The 16,857-nt window shown below is 43.6% G+C and overlaps 2 protein-coding genes across 4 annotated transcripts in view; one reads left to right on the top strand and one right to left on the bottom strand.

Annotated features, from left to right (window-relative positions):
* klhdc8b (kelch domain containing 8B) overlaps positions 1–16,857 on the top strand; it is a 161,214-nt gene that overhangs the window by 698 nt on the left and 143,659 nt on the right. The window contains exon 2 of one of the 3 annotated variants that reach the window (XM_086214045.1): positions 10,877–10,949. The exons of the other annotated variants lie outside the window; for them this stretch is intronic. The gene's annotated coding sequence lies outside the window, so the exon portion shown is untranslated. The remainder of the gene's footprint in view (positions 1–10,876; positions 10,950–16,857) is intronic. 3 annotated transcript variants of the gene reach the window in all.
* On the bottom strand, positions 5,000–6,608 carry LOC147256139 (dynein regulatory complex subunit 2-like). The gene has a single exon (XM_086212710.1). The coding sequence runs from the start codon at positions 6,585–6,587 to the stop codon at positions 5,307–5,309; it is 1,281 nt and encodes a 426-aa protein (XP_086068836.1). The 5' UTR covers positions 6,588–6,608; the 3' UTR covers positions 5,000–5,306.

The following is a 16,857-nucleotide window of genomic DNA, read 5'->3' as shown; positions in this document are numbered from 1 at the left end:
AATACAAAATAAATGTCTGTGCGTCATTTAAATTATCTACAGTAATGAGTCCTATGACTTCTAGAGAAAGTGTGTGTGTGTGTGTGTGTGTGTGTGTGTGTGTGTGCGTGCGTGTGTGTGTGTGTGTGTGCGTGTGCGTGTGTTTCATGGGTGGTAAGAGATCTGTGTGGGTCTGCCATGAAGGAGGAATTTCTAAATGCTGAAATCTCCACTGAATGATGTGGTTTTGCTTTGCCTCTCTCCAGGAATGTAGGTCATGTAGGAGCCAACCATCCGTGGGTTTTCGCCTCTGTCCCAGTTCAAGTTGATTTGGAAAGCCTCAGCCCTGAACCCCAAGTCATTTGGAAGAGTTCTGAATTATTAATCTGTAGCAATATAATCTAGCTACTTTGCTTTCTGTATAAAATTTGAAAAAAAATTCTCATTGGAATTCCCCAAAGTGACAGGTTCAAGTTATTTCTTTCGTCTCCCCAACAGTCCTGATTAGAGACACACTCCCGTCTAAAGTGGGAGGAGCTAATCATTGCAAGAAGAGTCAAAACATCATCAACATAACTGGGAAAAGACAGTTGGATGACTTTGAGCTTTGGTCAACCTCTGTGCAGGTCAGCCTTGGTTCCCAGTGATTGTTTTGTGGCAAATTTGAAAAAAAAAAAAGTGTTAGCAATATGACATTAATGAGAATGGGACAAATATCTCCCATGTGGGGTGACAATGACCGTGACCTTTGACCTGCGACCCCAAAAGTGTATTTTTTGTTCTTGCTGATCACCCTGGAGTCCTTGCAGTCATTTGTACCAAATATGAAGCGTTCCTCTCCGGGCCTTCCTTAAGGTCAGGGGATTAATTGAATTTGAATTAAGATTTCAGCTTCCCCCCCAATCAGCAAAACATGGTAATTGGAATCGGGTGAAATGTGTCACGCTGAGGTGTGTGTCTCGTGTGTGCTGGCTCGGAGTCATTTTGTAGTCACAAAGAAGTGATGCGAGTGGGAAAACCATTTTAGTGAGCACAAGACACCTACATGTGAGTCCTTCAAATTTGGGCTGATGTGCAGTTTAATCATCATTACGATCAGTGCGTTTCTTTTTCAGCCAACATGCCCATTTCACCACCCTCCTTCCTGGATGTTCATATGCAGCCAGGCTCCGGTGTTTCCGATCCACAACACCCTAACTACGAGAAATCGGAGCTTAATCAACAATATAAGCAAAGGCATGAAAATTTGTCACCTCCAAAGGCAACGTCTCAGACACAAACTTGGCCCGCCTGGAGCCAAAAAACACAACACCGTCGCTGTCCTCCATGCTGCTTTTGCTGCAGTTACCAAAGACACAGACTAGGTCGTTAATATTCATCAGTAATTAAAGGTAGCTCGTGGTACTAAAGCTGACTGATTATAGCTGAATAGAGTAAATTCCTGTAGTTTTTCATATCTCGGGGTATCACAGAAATGTACACTGTTTGAATGAAGTATTGCCTTAATGCAGTACACAAATATCCACTGGGTCTCAACGATGACCTTAAAACCTTTCGGAGGCTTATAGCCACCACAGAAGGAGCCGGCCTCTCCACATGCTTTGTACAAGTTTGGCTGTCCAGGCTGGGATTGAGTTAAGTGATGGTGCAGCACAAAGCTGTTTGAGTGTGTTGTGTAATATCTGGTGCAGTTTTTGAGGTGAGGTGTGTGTGTGTGTGTGTGTGTGTGTGTGTTTGTTTGTGTTTCTCTTTAGCAGAAGCATCCTCCAGGTGCTGCCTTCTCTTGCTGCTCATTTGCTCTTGGGACAGATTTAAAAACTTTCACTACCCCCCCCCCCACCTCCTCTTCCTCCTCCTCCTCCTCCTCCCCTCTTCATTTATTTGTACCCGAACCATGTGTGCTACTTTACCCATCTGACCTGCAATGATGGCTCCTTAACTTTAGAGCTCATTAGCATAATGAGGATTACAGCTGGCATGTGGCGTCTGGGCCTGTCAGCAGTGGGGCAGCTCTCATTGTGCCAGTGAAATGCCACCTTCAATCAGGAGTCACCAGGATGGCGGCGCCTCGCTCAGACAGCTGCGGCACACCGCCCTCCACATTCCTCTGCGCAGAGGAACGACAATGGCTGTCTGAGTGTGCAGTTATTGAGGCGTGATATTAGATATGAAATTAAAATTGAATTAAAAACCTGTTACAGTTGTCAAATGACAGAAGTAGAGCTCAACTAATACCGGGTGTTTGCCGCTGATATGAGTTTGTAGCTGCAACACAATACACTCGGACATCAGAACACCACAGACGGGCATTCATTTTCATGATTTGCATCTATTGAAGGTGAAAACCAGTCAAACAATGCATACGAGATAAATGCAACTGATACTCTTTATCCCAACTTCAACAGAGCTGGATGTCTGAGCCCAAATCAACCCAGCTGTCTTGAAAACATGTGTAGTACTTCTTTGGTTGTTGTTCAGACACCATCACCTTCCACTGTTGTCGCGTCACTGCGCTGATTGTTTGTCGGATTGAACAACACTCTACTAAGAGGGCGGGGCTTGGTGATAGGTGAATTGGTACTGAGTCGATTGTCTCCAGGTGGCTGGAGAGTGAGTCAGTTCATCTGGAAACCTCTGGTTGCTTGTAACTAATGTCATATACAGCAGTAGATGATGCTTGTGTGCAACCAACCTACGAGTTACATCATGCACTTTCACCTGACAGCTTACCTTTGTCGATGCAAATCCACTAAAATGAATGACTCCCTGACTTGTTAGTCTATTGTGTTTTTTGTAGTTATGCTACCTGCTTAGGGTTTACAGATGTAAATAAGCAATCCTGCTAACTCTGGAATATTTACAGATCTTATGTTCAATAATACGTGCTGTCCCTTCAGATTAAAGACTAAATAAAGTACCACAAGGATCGATTTCTGAATTAAGTTCTGTAGAAGTAAAAGAAACTACATATCATAAATAACCATACATTTAATAATTTATTAATCAATCTCCCGTTGAAAGCACAACAGATTTATTATTGGCACTTTTAAATCACATAATCATGGGATGCTCTTAACAATTTATGTGCTATTTTAAAGGTGAAGCCGTACCCTATTTTGGACCGGCACAGAAAATTACATCCAGGTCCAGTAACTTATAGGTGCACTAAGCCTTGCTGCATGGTTTCAGCACGATTTCATTTTTGTCTCAAATGGTAGCCATCTCCCCTTGATCTGCTAGCTGCCTGCCCCCTGAATACACGATGAAAAAGTCTGGTCTCTGGAGACAACACAGGGTTCACAAACGGCACACAAAACTGAGTGCACAGGATGTGCACATAAAGATAACAAACCACCTTCCAGCCAATCACTTGCAAGATGGTTGGGGATGGGGGGGGGGTGTTAGTGTGCGTGCATACATTGGAGAATAAGCAGAGTCGATTGAGTAGCGTAGCAGCAAGCTGCTAGATAGCTCGATGGCATCTAACAACTCTTTGTTACACTTTGGTCGTGCCTCAGCCATTTCCCAAAGAAAAAGAGGCTTAGATGAATATTTAGTGAGGAAAGGAGAGATTGAGAAGGAACAAACGTAGACCCTTATTTCCACTGAGGAATCGTTTCAGAGGTGGCGAGAACACTGCAGACAGAAGGGCTTCTTATCCAGTGCACAGTTGGCTAAGTTCTTATTTGACAGGTAGGTAAATGTGAAGATTAGTTGTTGTATATGCATGCGCTGCTCACTTGGGCCCCTGTGCCAATATAAAGTCAGTAATTTCCAAATCTATCCCGTGAGCCAAATACGTATATCAACTGTAACTCATAACCTGATATCATAAAGATATTTTTAAAGACTTGGAATATAAATTTACCAACTGAACAATTGGAGTTTGCTCACTCATCTTAGTGACGGGCTTGTTCTGTTTTTGTTTGATATTTACAAGGAACGTCCACGGAAGTGAGGTCAGGTAACAACGCTTAGTGCACCTTCAAGCTTTTAATAAATAATTAAATAATTTAATTGTGCAGTTCTCGTAGATGCTGTTGGACAGAATGCGTCATGGTATTGGTTGTGAACCAAATCATTTTGCAGGGGTTGTATGGCGCTCAAAAAAGAAGCATTTTCATTGGTTGCAAATTTGGCACAACCACCCCCTTTTGTGTAGCATGAGTCATCAAACAACATTGTTTTTGCATTACAGGAAGAGAAATCACAGAGATTTTGTTTTGAAAAAGTATTTGGGCATTTTTATTAAGTCTCAAGAGTTAAATGTACAACAAATATAGGTTAAACCTGTGAAAATGCATTTTCTTATTCCATTTGATCTTTAACTTATATTGTATAAACACTGGAGCCACCCACTGTGGAGCTAAATTTACCCTAAATGTCAAATCCAGGGTCAGAGCCCTCAAGGAGACACACATATCTTGAAGCCAGACTGTCTCTACATGACAAAAGCACACATTTATTTTTGATGAAGCTGCTTCTCTGCTCTGTCCCAGCTGCTTCCTCAGCATCTCTTCCTTCTTTTCCTGGTCGTTTCACAGTGATGTAATAAAAGTGTTTGTGTGATTTGTATAGAAGCTTCTAATTTGTGCTGGATGAACGCACCACTTGACAACGGGAGAGGAAGACCCGGAGCCTCATTTATCTACATGTCTGCACACGTTTGTGCTTCAGCCATGCGTACTCTGATTTCTACACATATAGATCAGAAGTGTCTAATTACATGTACGGCCACTGCTTACCAGGTGTAAAGGTGGGTAACACATGGCTGACATATACCATGTACCTAAAGACATGTCAGATCAAAGTGGGAAATGAGATCAAAGCCAGAGATTAAAGTCCACAGACCCATTCTTTGCAGGGGTCTTGCGCTTGCACTTGCGATCTTGCTCCTTCGATCATGAACCATATCCATGACAAAAGTTGAGAGCTCCACCAAAACTCCTTCTTTGGGCGTAGAAAGATTGGATGGCCCTGAGCGCCCCAACACCCCCAATCTCCATCCCGCCCTACCCCTACACCACCTGCACCCCATTCTCCTGCAGCACCTCACACAATGTCCCTTGAGGAACCTTCTCCACAAAACCCGTGACGACTGAATGGGGAAACTCTAAGGCCTTTTCCAAGATCCTTGCGGCAAGGAATTCTTTTTTTTTTTTTTTAGGAATTTTCTGGCAGCATGATTACTGAGAATTGTCCAGCTGTGTCAGTACCTCAGAAACCACTCTGATGGCGTTCATGTATAAGTGTTCATGTATAAGAAAGCTATTTCAACGATGTTGTGATGTGATCTGTCGTCAGCAGGATATTTAACCTGTTTTGGCTTAGTCGGGCTGGTTACACCGAAAGCACAGCACAGCATTGCATTCATCACGATCACTGCTGCGCACCGCCATGGCATCCAGGTACTGACGCAGCAGAAATCTCCGCTGCTCATTCTCCTGTCTCTGACCCTGTCTCTTCTTCATCAGAGCTTGACGCAGATGCAGAGTATTGGTGTATCGCTGCATCAGTTGCCGCAGGTCTGAAAACTTGGACGTTTTTACTTGTTCATCCGTCTCCTGCCTCTGTGCATCTGCAGGTAATGGGAGATCATTTTTCTGTTTTCTCTCCAGCTTGTTACAGAGTTCAGCAAAGGTCAAGACCCTCTTGCCCTTGTCCATCACTGCACACAGCTTCTTGGCAGCGGCGTCGCTGTGGACACTGAGGTCAGCGAGCTGCTTCCTCATAGTATCATGAGCTCGACTCATCTGGTGCTGAAGCCTCAGAGTGGCTTGATCCACAGCAGCTTTTTCAGCCACCAGCTTTCTTGTTTCCAAGGCGATGTCCTGTTTTTCAGCATTCAGCTTCCCTTGCAGATCAGCAACAGTTTTCTGCAGCTGTTGCACCTTCTTCATATCTGCATTCATCGTTTCAGTCATGTGCTGGTTTCTGGACTTCAGGTACTCAACCTCCTCTGCTCTGGGCTTGTAGTTCAGCAGAGCCCTCCTTCTCTCACAGGCCTTTAGAGTCAGCTCCTCCACTGACACTCGTACCAGGCCTGCCAGTCTATCCTGAGCAGCACTCTGGTGTCCGTTGACTGTGTCATTATGCAGTTTATGGATTTCGTCCATCCATGCTTGGTGCCGCTCCTCCTGAGTGGAGACTATGTCCTCCAGGCTGGCTTGCTGCTCCTGACATTGTGTCACCATGTTGACTCTTTCCTGATCAATCCTGGAGCTAATCTGCTGAAGGAACCCTTCCCACTGCTGCTGCAGAAATCCGCATTTCTTCTCCTGCAGAGCCCGCAGACTCTCTAAATGCTCCAGGTGAACCCGCCACACCTGAGCCGACTGACCATCAACCTGCTCCAAATTAGACGCTAAGGTCTTAATGACCTCTTCCAGGCCTTCCAGCTTCTTTTCAAATTCCTGGCGGTGCATGACGATGTCCTCCTGCAGCTCAGCTGATTTGGGCTGCTCGAGAGTCACGTGCCACTTTTCAGCCAGCTTTGTGTGGTTCACCACCGCGTTCTTCTTCTCCTTCTTGAATTGTTCCTTTCCTTTCCATGGTCTTTGCTTCTCATTTCTGGCACTAAATTGAGTGTTATTTGGGTTTGTTTGCATCTTCTGCAATTAACAAGTACAGATTTTAGTGAGAAATAACAGATTGAAATCTTGTGTCCAGACTCTTATATGAAAACTGAATTACTCATCTCAGTCATGTCCTCTCATCACAGACATTTTGATACTGGGGATCAGAGGTTCTATGGCCTGAGTAGCGATGGAAAACCTTTTTTGTTTTTGTTTTTTTTAATGAGCAGGAACGTGGAGCAGATCCAGGCTTGTTGGGAACGGCCATTTGCTTTGACCAGGTGGAGGGAGAGACAGCAGGAAAACAGGGGCATGGATGGCAGATAAGGGAAAGACAGATAATTAAAGAATGTACATGTCACAGACCCATCAAACTTCCAATAAGTCACTTTTTTTATCAAATTTACATGCAAACTTACAATTTTTTTTACTGTGATCAGCATCTTTCACATCAGAATTTATTTACCTCGAAAAGACATTGTTCCTCCTTTTGATCAGTTCCTTAAAAAAAACACTATAATGTTAATCAGCGCATAATAAATGGTGAATTAACATCATCATGCATTGTTCTTGTTTTATAAACACAACCTGTATTGCACAGTTAGCATTTAATAATTGCGTTATGAGGGATTTTTTAATCTTAGAAAGACATTTTACTGGCTTTAGACCGATACCTTCTACTGATACTTAACTTTTTTTAAACTTTAATAAGAAGTTATACGGGATTTATTCATTTTAATCATACATTCTTCCCGCTTTACATCCACAAGTTGTGATAGCTGAGTTTACTGTCAATAATTGTATCATAAACAATTTGCTAAATTAAAAAAAATCATTGTTCTTCCTGTAGATCGGTACCCTCAAAAACACTTTACTGTTAGTAAGCCCATAATTAACAATTATCTACGCATTGTTCTTATGTCAGGAGATGTGAAAGCTTAGTTAGCTGTTAGAGATTGCATAATGAAGGATTTATTCATCTTAATCATGCATTGTTCTTGCTTTGATCCACTAGATGTGAAAGCTTGGTTAATGGTTAATAAATACATGAGAAAGGATTTATTGAGCTAATATAAATAGGGATGGATCATCCGTTGTCTATCGTTACTACTTGACATTTTATATTAAACCCCCCCCCCCCCCCCCCCCACAGGACTAAATAAATATATACAACGCTACTGGATTTATGAAAATGGGGATTAAGGAGGTGTGTTTGTGTTTTAGATGGGTATGGGATAAACACACACACACACACACACAACCACCAGCCAGCTCCAGACGTTAACAAGGGTGGACGAGAATGGGATAGAGCCAATTTCCCCATCAGAGGATTAAGTGGGATGCTTCCAGTGGACAGTTCAGACAGCCAACCTGCCAATGCTGGCAACTTTGAGGCAGGGAAGAACAGATGTCTGAGAGAGAATGGAAAGACAGAGGGATGAATCGAGGAGGACGAGTATCCATGCTGAGAAAACCACTGTTATACAGCTCTAGTAGTTGGTTTTAAAGGTACTGTTAAGATATGAACATTTTAATGAAGAGTTAAATAGCTCTACATTTTGACAGCCATTATGGATGTAGTCTGTTTTTAATGATGTGGGTCCTCCACTTTGCAGTAAACAGAAAAGATATTTTCTGAAAATTTAGTTCCTACTTTCAGCCAATCAGGAAGGAGAATTTCACAAATGCATTTTATGTTTACCTCAGAGAGGGGGGGGGCTTAAGATAAGATAAACCTTTTTTCGTCCCTCAGTGGGGAAATTGGCACTGTTACAGCAGCAGAAACAGAAGTAGCAGCAGAAAAAAGTACAAGGGCAATAAATAGCAGAAACTATAATAAACTACAATAAAACGATAATATTGTACAGTCTGACAGCTGCAGGTAGGAAGGACCTGCGGAACCTCTCCTTCACACACTTAGGGTGAAGGAACGTGTCACTGAAGGAGCTCTCCAGTGCTGTCAGGGTGTTGTGCATGGGGTGGGAGTCAGTGTTCAACAGAGATGACAGCTTGGCCATCATTCCCCTCTCTACCACCACGTCCACTGGGTCCAGGGGGAATCCCAGGACAGAGCTGGCCTTCTTAATCAGTTTGTCCAGTCTCTTCTTGTTTTCAGCTGCTATGCTGCTGCTCCAGCAGACCACCCTGTAAACGATGGCTGATGCTACCACCATATCATAGAAGGTCCTCAAGAGTGCCTCCTGCACTCCAAAGGACCTCAGCCTCCTGAGCAGGTGGTCTGCTCTGACCCTTCCTGTAGATGGCGGTGGTTTTGTCTGACCAGTCCAGTTTGTTGTGAACACCCAGGTACTTACTTCTAAGATGTCACAACCTCAATGTCCATTCCCTGGATGTTCACTGGCATTGGGTGGGACTGCGTCTGCCTGCGGAAATCCACCATCAGCAACAGTCTACGAAGTCCTGGGTCACTTTTCTGGACTCTCTGTCATCCCTGTCTGTGATGAGTCCAACAATTGCAGAGTCATCAGAGAACTTCTGCAGGTGACAGGTGGGTGTGTGGTGGGAGAAGTCCGCAGTGTAGTGGGTGAAGAGGAACGGAGCCAGGACTGTTCCCTGCGGGGCCCCATACTGCAGGTGACTGCGTCCGGACACAGTCCCCAGACCTCACATACTATGGGCTGTTTGTGAGGTAGTCCAGTATGTAGGATGTGAGGTGGTGGTCCACTCCTGTATGCTCCAGCTTGTCCCTCAGGAGCACCGGCTGAATAGAATTGAAATCACTGGATTTGGACAGTGCTCCCGGGCTTCTCAAGGCAAGAGAGGGCTCAGTGAAGGAGAAAGACCCACCCCAGTGCTACGCTGGTAGGCGAATTGCAGTGGGTCCGTGGATGAGCCCACCAGGAGGCGGAGATATCCGAAGACCAGCCTCTCCAGGGTCTTCACACTTGGAGATCCAGTTTACTGACCAAACACTCTATCAGTTATGGCTGTCTGAATGTGGAGCTATTTAACACTCAATTTAACAAAGTGTAAATCACTTACTCTGTCTTTAATTAGCCTTTATTTTTTTTTATTTACTGAGACGGTGGAGAGAAAAAAGATTCAACATGAAAGAATAGATTTTACCCCATTAGGGTGTGTGTGTGTGTGTGTGTGTGTGTGTGTGTGTGTGTGTGTGTGTGTGAAGGTGGCTTACATGTCAGCAGGCCTGTGCGATGTTAATTAAAGCGGTCCGTAGTACAGCAGGTGAATTCTCTTCAGGACACATTGTCACTCAGGCCCTGTGTGTGTGTGTGTGTGTGTGGGTGGCTGGCTGGGTGAGAGAGAGAGAGAGAGAGAGAGAGAGCGCAGTTTACCATTTAATTACATTTTATTGTTTGACATGATTCTCCTCATTAGGTCCATTGACCTGGTGCTTGATGAGGTGTGTGTGTGTGTGTGTGTGTGTGTGTGTGTGGGGGGGGGGGCTGCTATCTTGTTATTTTTATATATCTTCAATTTTTTGAGGGAACAAAACAAAGTGTGATTATTTGTCCCAGCAGTGTCCACACTGTGTTAAAGAACAACAAGCCTGACACCTTATTGTAGTAAACGGTAGCGGTTTCTATTAAGGTGCTTTCATTACACACTCTTTAATTGGTATTAAGGCCACTGGAAGCTCAATAAAGATTTATTACCCCAATAAGATGTTATTCCCTCTGAACCCAGTCAAGTGTAAACCCTTAGCCCCTGTTCTTGATGCTGTTCTCCCGCATCTTCACCATCTTTTCTTTAAAAATATGGAAAAATTAGCTTTATTTGTTTTGGACGGGAACTGACTCAATTAGCATTTTAATGTGAAAATTGATGAGCATCAATTAACCCCAGCCCCCTGGAGTTTGTGGCCCCCGCCTCTATGAATAATGGAACATCTTGCCTACTTTTTTGCAGGGAAAACCACAACCGTTTACCGTAACCGCAAAAGTGTGAGAATTTTGGAAATATTCAAGCTGGCATAGATGTGATGGTACAATCATGAGTTTCTTGAGGGACTGATTCGTGAATACTTATTTCACTGTCAAAGGTAAGTCAGCAAATGTTCCGAGACTCAGCAGGCTCTTTGCAAACAATCTTGATGTTCACAATATTGCTAACAGATATGATTTCAACGTCCATGCATTTACTCTAAAATGATATTTCCAGTTCGAGTAAAGAGATAATGGAAAACCTGTCAAGTGTATCGGTATAAATTGTTCTCAAACGTGTTGTTGGTTCTTACTTGACTCAAAGTTACACTGTACATGATCATGGAGAATGTGTGTGAGTGTATATGCTGTGTGTGTCCAGTATGTCGCGTGTTAACTGGGACGTCCTCTTCACAGCTGTGCTGCTAACGTTTCTCCAAATGACGGCCAACTGCCAGAACAGCCTGCCGTGTGAGGGAGGAGAGGAGAGGTACATTTATATCCTGCTGTTTGGTCCTAATAATAATAATAATAATAATAATATACTGCATTTTACTTACCCACACCTGCCAAGCCAATCATGCACACTCACTAAGCATCAAAACTCATCAAAGACATCAGTGCATCAAAGGTTGATATAATAACTAGAGATATGAGATCATCTTATTGGTGTCATTTATGGCCGTGATGTATGGTGGGATTGATCATTGGGTGATAGCGTTTCAAGAGGCGGAAGGTTGTAAACGCCATGGCTGTGAGGAGGAGGGCTGAGGAGGTCCTGAGTGTGTGCGCGTGCGTGTGTGTGTGTGCATGTAAGTTCAGATTCTGATGCAAACGGAGGTGCTGCGTCACGAAGCATTGTGGTTTAGCCAGTGACGCTGATGTGTGCCGTGAAAGAAAAACACAGGTGGATGAAGTTCAAGGACTGATGACTGTATTCCATTTAGCTTCTTCGGTGTGTGTCGGTGGACTGAGGGTTCCCAGTTTTGAGGATTATTCATCTGTAGTTGAACATATTCAGGATGTGATGTGGTCTCTCTGGTTTACAGCTGTCTCGACAATATTAAACACCAGCATCTCGTTGCAGTAGTGCAGCGCTATTTTGAAAGAAATATTGTTTGTTTTTAACTGTGAAATTAAATGACAAAACAAAGGGAAAATATCTGAGCGGCCTGTCATCATTACTGTTTATAAAGTCAATAATGCTCAACTCAGTGTCTCATCCAATGCACTTACATGCATGTTTAATCACTTAAGAAAATCACCTACATATTTTTTAATAGTAATTTTAGGTAATCTGGATATGTTTCACTTTCTTACATCGGTATTAAAATGCTATTATTATTACAGCAGTCTCATAAAATGTCAAAAAAGCATCGTTTATCACAATTTCTTGCACAATTATCATCCAACAAAATGTGTTCTTTCAATATTTGTTTAACTTGTGATTTATGATCTTTGAAATGTTCCTTTTTGACGTGTTCACACAGTCATTGTGTATCAAACAGATATATGCTTAAGTCTGTAGAAGATAAAATATTGGCTGAAGATCTGTTTAGTGCCACAATATTTAATAAAAAAAATGGTATTTTACACACAATCAGACTTAAATCTTTTACCTTCCTGGGATCTACGTTCATCACACAGTCCTCATACATCCGTTTACTGTACATTAATGCTGGGGGTAGTTTTGAGGATGTGGAAGTCTCAATGAAGGGGGGTCTCAGGGCTGAGAGTTCATTGTTGACAGTTCAGGGTAAAGAGAGGAGAGAGAGAGGGCATCTCTGCGGCTGTTTGATGATTTCAGATGATTGCTTCCACTTGTGTATTTTCCAGGAGCAGCGACTCAAAGTGGATGAAGCACCTAGCTGTGTGATTGCCGTGTGCGACTGCTGCCACACGGAATGGTGGGTTTTATTTAATCTTAGCCAGAGGCAAAGTGATAGATCAGCTCATGGAAGCTGATTGTTGCTTGATGGGTTCCACCAGAAACGTTGGCTTTGAGCTCTTGTTGGGGAAGAGAGTGTAAAGCCGACTGAGGCTGAAAACTGCCTGCTTATCGGTTTTGAATGAAACTGACATGTAAACCTCCCCAGACCCTGAGTGTTTATCCTCCAAGTGCGATAGCCTGCGGGAGTGTGACCTGCCGCATCTGTCTCTGGAGAACCTCTTCATGTGAGTGTGGTGATTTTGATGGTGTTGAAGAAATTAGTTTCATCAACACACCACTGCTGGTTGTGGTTTGCGTTTATTATGTCACAGCTAAGGGCCATTGTCTAGCCTGAAACGCAGCAGGATCGAGGACCTTGGTATTGGAGGGCCTTCCGTCAAACAACGCTGTGTCAGAATCAGAGTCTGTGGTCATCCTGGGAATCTGCCAAGTCACTCGAGGTGGTGGCAGGTACACTTCAGCGACAACTAAAATCACAATATGATTCAGGAAACTGCACCAAAACAACTCCTTCTTTATAGTAGCGCATTGGGAGGGTTACATACTTGTACAGCTAGATTTGGTTTCACCTTTGGCCGTATGACAGCTGGGTAGTGGAGTGGGAGGTGCTCTGAAAGTTGTCACATTAGTAGGAACCAAAAAACACCCAACTGGTTGATGCTTTTCTGCTTGAAAAGCTTGAGACTGTGTTGTTCGTCAGTTGATCGGTCAAGCTGGGGATAACGTACAGCTGATGTCAAAATGTAACTTAATGTTTTTTGATCCACAGTAAACATTTATGAGGGTTAGATTTGGGTTTGGGGGTAGGAATTAATCTTATATCTCCTATCTCCTCTCAACCTCTGGGGGTAACGTGTCATTATTGGGTGTCCCCCAGTCACAACGTTGGACCGTATCATTAACCTAAATAAAAGTTATTTGATCAAATCAAGCACCTCCAACTGTTACTTGCTTTAGTAGCAACAGTGTTCCGTCTGTTTAGAACCTCTGATGTCAGAGGAAGTAACTATGCTATGGGTTACTAAGGAGGAAAGGTGAATTCAAATAAAATTTCCATCCATCCATTTTCTAATGTTTATCCTGTTCAGGGTCACGGGGGCTGGAGCCTATCCCAGCAGCCTTTGGGCGAGAGGTGGGGTTCACCCTGGACAGGTCACCAGTCCATCACAGGGCCAACACATAGAGACAGACAACCATTCACACTCACAGTCACACCTACGGTCAATTTAGAGTATCAATCAGCCTCGTCCCCTCTTGATGTCTTTGGACTGTGGGAGGAAGCTGGAGTACCAGAGAGAACCCACACAGGAACAGGGAGAACATGCAGACTCCGCACAGAAAGACTGCGTGCTCGAGCCGGGACTCGAACCCAGAACCTTCCTGCTGTGAGGAGACAGTGCTCACCACTGCACCACCCTGCCATGTTTATTCCTTGATCAAATATGGTGTGTCCACTGGACCAGACTTTTCACTGAAGCAGAAAGAAAGGAAAGGTACCCTTGAATTAAATGATGAATGACACTTACAACACTCAGACATGGCATTAATATAAAACTATTTCCAGGCTCTTCTTTGCCTGTCGTCTTTGGAGGGCTACTGATGTTGAAATAAAAGTTACTCAAGTCTTTGTGCTGTAAACGGTCAAACTTAATTCCAAACAAATTGACTGTGTGTGCACCTGCTTGACTGCTTGGACAACATTTCTGCCTAACACAAGTCATTGCAATGAAGACCTATTAAGAAGCTCTGACAACAACACAGATGAGGTGTTTCCTTCCTCTACCACCCCCCTGCTTCCTTCCCCGTTGTAAACAGTTGGTCTTACTTATTCCTGCTGCTGCTCTGCCTCTATCTGTCACAGTGCATCCCCTTTTCCTCTCAGCCGTTGCAGCAGGAGCCACAACAGGCCATCTGGGGACTTGTTGTGCCATTCAGTTAAATCTCCCCACCCATCCCAGCATTTTCCCAGCAGCTTTCTTCCTTAAATAGATAGGAGGCGAGTCATGGCCGAATTAAGAGATGAAGCAATAGTGCAGGGGAGGGAGGGAGTAGAAGATGGAGGAGAAAGAATAAACAAGGAGTGAGACTGTGAGGGTGGGTGATAAGACAAGATGAAAAAAACAGACTGTCAAGTGAGCTACAGGGTGTTTTTAAAAAAAAAAAAAAAAGTATGGGAAATGGGAAGTATGCACATGCCAAAAATATATTTGGCTGGCAGAGTTGACTAGCGTGGAAGCAAAAGCACAATATAGGTTAATAGAGAGGTGATATAGGGATGGCAGTGTTTGGAGGAGGCCAGATGGAGAATGGGAAGGAAACCAAGATTAAAAACAGAACCCAAGCATGGACAGAGTGAGGTTTACGCTTAACACAGTGGCTGGGATATACGTGTAAAACCATAGGTTGTGTGATACACTTACCTAAATAGAATAATTATATTACATAATCTCTTTCCAAGTCTGTCATTTAACCAACACTGTGAGTCTCATCTGGTCACACACACACACACACACACGCTATCGAACACATGCTCGAAAGCACCCTCACTCACACTCATTATCGAACCCTTTCACATTCACCAACAAAACCAATCAAACGTTCACCAACAAAACCAATCAAAGGATTATTTTGTTTTTTTTCAACATTTCAACTTTTTATTTTAGTTCCTTTTGAGACAGTCTAAAGGAAGTGAAGAAACATATCGTCATTACATCAACGAGAATGATGCACAACAAAAGCAATGCTATGTACACCCTTTCGCAGTGCAACGCTGTTATCTAAATTTCTCCTGGAATTTTCTATCAAACGCCATAAAATTAAAAAAAAAAAAAAAAAACTTGTTTAGAGCCTCCTGTGACATCATTTAAAACTGACGATTAGCAGCCTGTTCTGCTTTCACCTGGAACTTGATAACTCAAACACAGAGTTTGTTTTTTCCTTTTACAGAACAAAATTCAGAAAATGATGCTTGGGTTAATTCTGTGAGGTTCTGTGGGAGAATGGGGTTGGCATTTGGGACCATCCAATCTCTCTATTCCCAAAGAAGGAGTTTTGTTGGAGGTCTTTGGTCATGAATATGGTTCATGACCGAAGGAGTGAGATGGCAAGTACAAGTGGCAGAAATTGGTTTCCTGGCGTCACCCTCAGGGTAAAGGTGACAAGTTTGATCATCCTTGAGAGAATTGGAGTGGAGCCGCTGCTCCTTTGCATCGAAAGGAGCCATTTTGGGTATCTGATCTCTGGGGGAGGCGTTCCAGGGACATACAGCTGAGAGGAGGACTAGGCGGAGGGACCACATCTTCTCGCTGGCCTGGGAATGCCTTAGTCAGAGCTAGTCAATGTGGCACTGGAAAGGGAAGTTTGGGCTTCCCTGCTGGAGTTGCGACCCCCACGATCCGATTTCAGATTTTTGGTTGGTTGACGATGGATTGAAGAATGGACACCTGGTATCAAACCTTCTCACACTCCCTATCAAACTCTCTCACTCTAACACACTTGGTTTAAAAAAGAAAACTTTTGGGAAGTGACCCATGACAGGCGGTGTGTCACCTGTGTTTTCTGAGCAGGAGTTGAGCCCTGTCACGTGTCGATGCTAAAACAAAGAGGAGGAACCGAGACGTCTTCAGAATCAGAATCAGAATACTTTATTAATCCCGGGGGGAAATTCTGTTGTTACAGTTATTAAGCTCTCAAAAGTACTATAAAGTAAAGTATAAAGTTACAAATTACAATAATTAGAAAGTGCAGACTTTAAGAAATAAGAATAAGATAAAGTGTAAGAGTAAGAATAAAATAAGCTTAAACTATTTACAAAGCACAATAGTTATAACAAGAGTATTGCACAGTTAAGTAATGAATCACTCAGAGGGAGGAGTTGAAGAGTTTGATGGCCACAGGTAAGAATGACTTCCTGTGGCGCTCTGTGGTGCATGTAGGTGGGATGAGTCTAGCACTGAATGTGCTCCTGTGTTTAACCAGGACTTTATGGAGGGGGTGGTGGATGCTGTCCAAGATTGTGTGGAGTTTAGACAACATCCTCCTCTCTGTCACCACCGTCAGAGAGTCCAGCTTTGCCCCTACAATGTCACCGGCCTTCTGGATGAGTTTGCTTAGTCTGTTGGCATCTGCTACCTTCAGTCTGCTGCCCCAGCACACAACAGCAAACAGGATGGCGCTGGCCACCACAGACTCAGAGAACATCCTCAGCATGGTCCTGCAGATGTTAAAGGACCTCAGCCTCCTGAGGAAGTAGAGACGGCTGAGGCCCTTCTTGTAGACAGATTCAGAGTTCTTAGAAAAGTCCAGTTTGTTGTCCAAGTACACCCCCAAGTACTTGTAGTCGTCAACAATGTCCACACTGACCCCCTGGATGGAAACGGGTCACTGGTGTCTTTGTCCTTCTGGGGTCCACAATCAGTTCCTTTGTCTTTGTCACATTGAGCAGGAG

The sequence above is a fragment of the Aulostomus chinensis genome, chromosome 9, assembly GCF_037954235.1.
Source record: "Aulostomus chinensis isolate RoL2024-O1b breed Wild chromosome 9, RoL_Achi_v1.0, whole genome shotgun sequence".
In the NCBI taxonomy this organism is placed as follows: Eukaryota; Metazoa; Chordata; class Actinopteri; order Syngnathiformes; family Aulostomidae; genus Aulostomus; species Aulostomus chinensis.
This window is presented reverse-complemented; position numbering and strand designations above follow the sequence as displayed.

Bases quoted from the DNA above. Each gene is read 5' to 3' on its own strand.
- LOC147256139 (XM_086212710.1), bottom strand. From the start codon at position 6,587: ATGCAAACAAACCCAAATAACACTCAATTTAGTGCCAGAAATGAGAAG.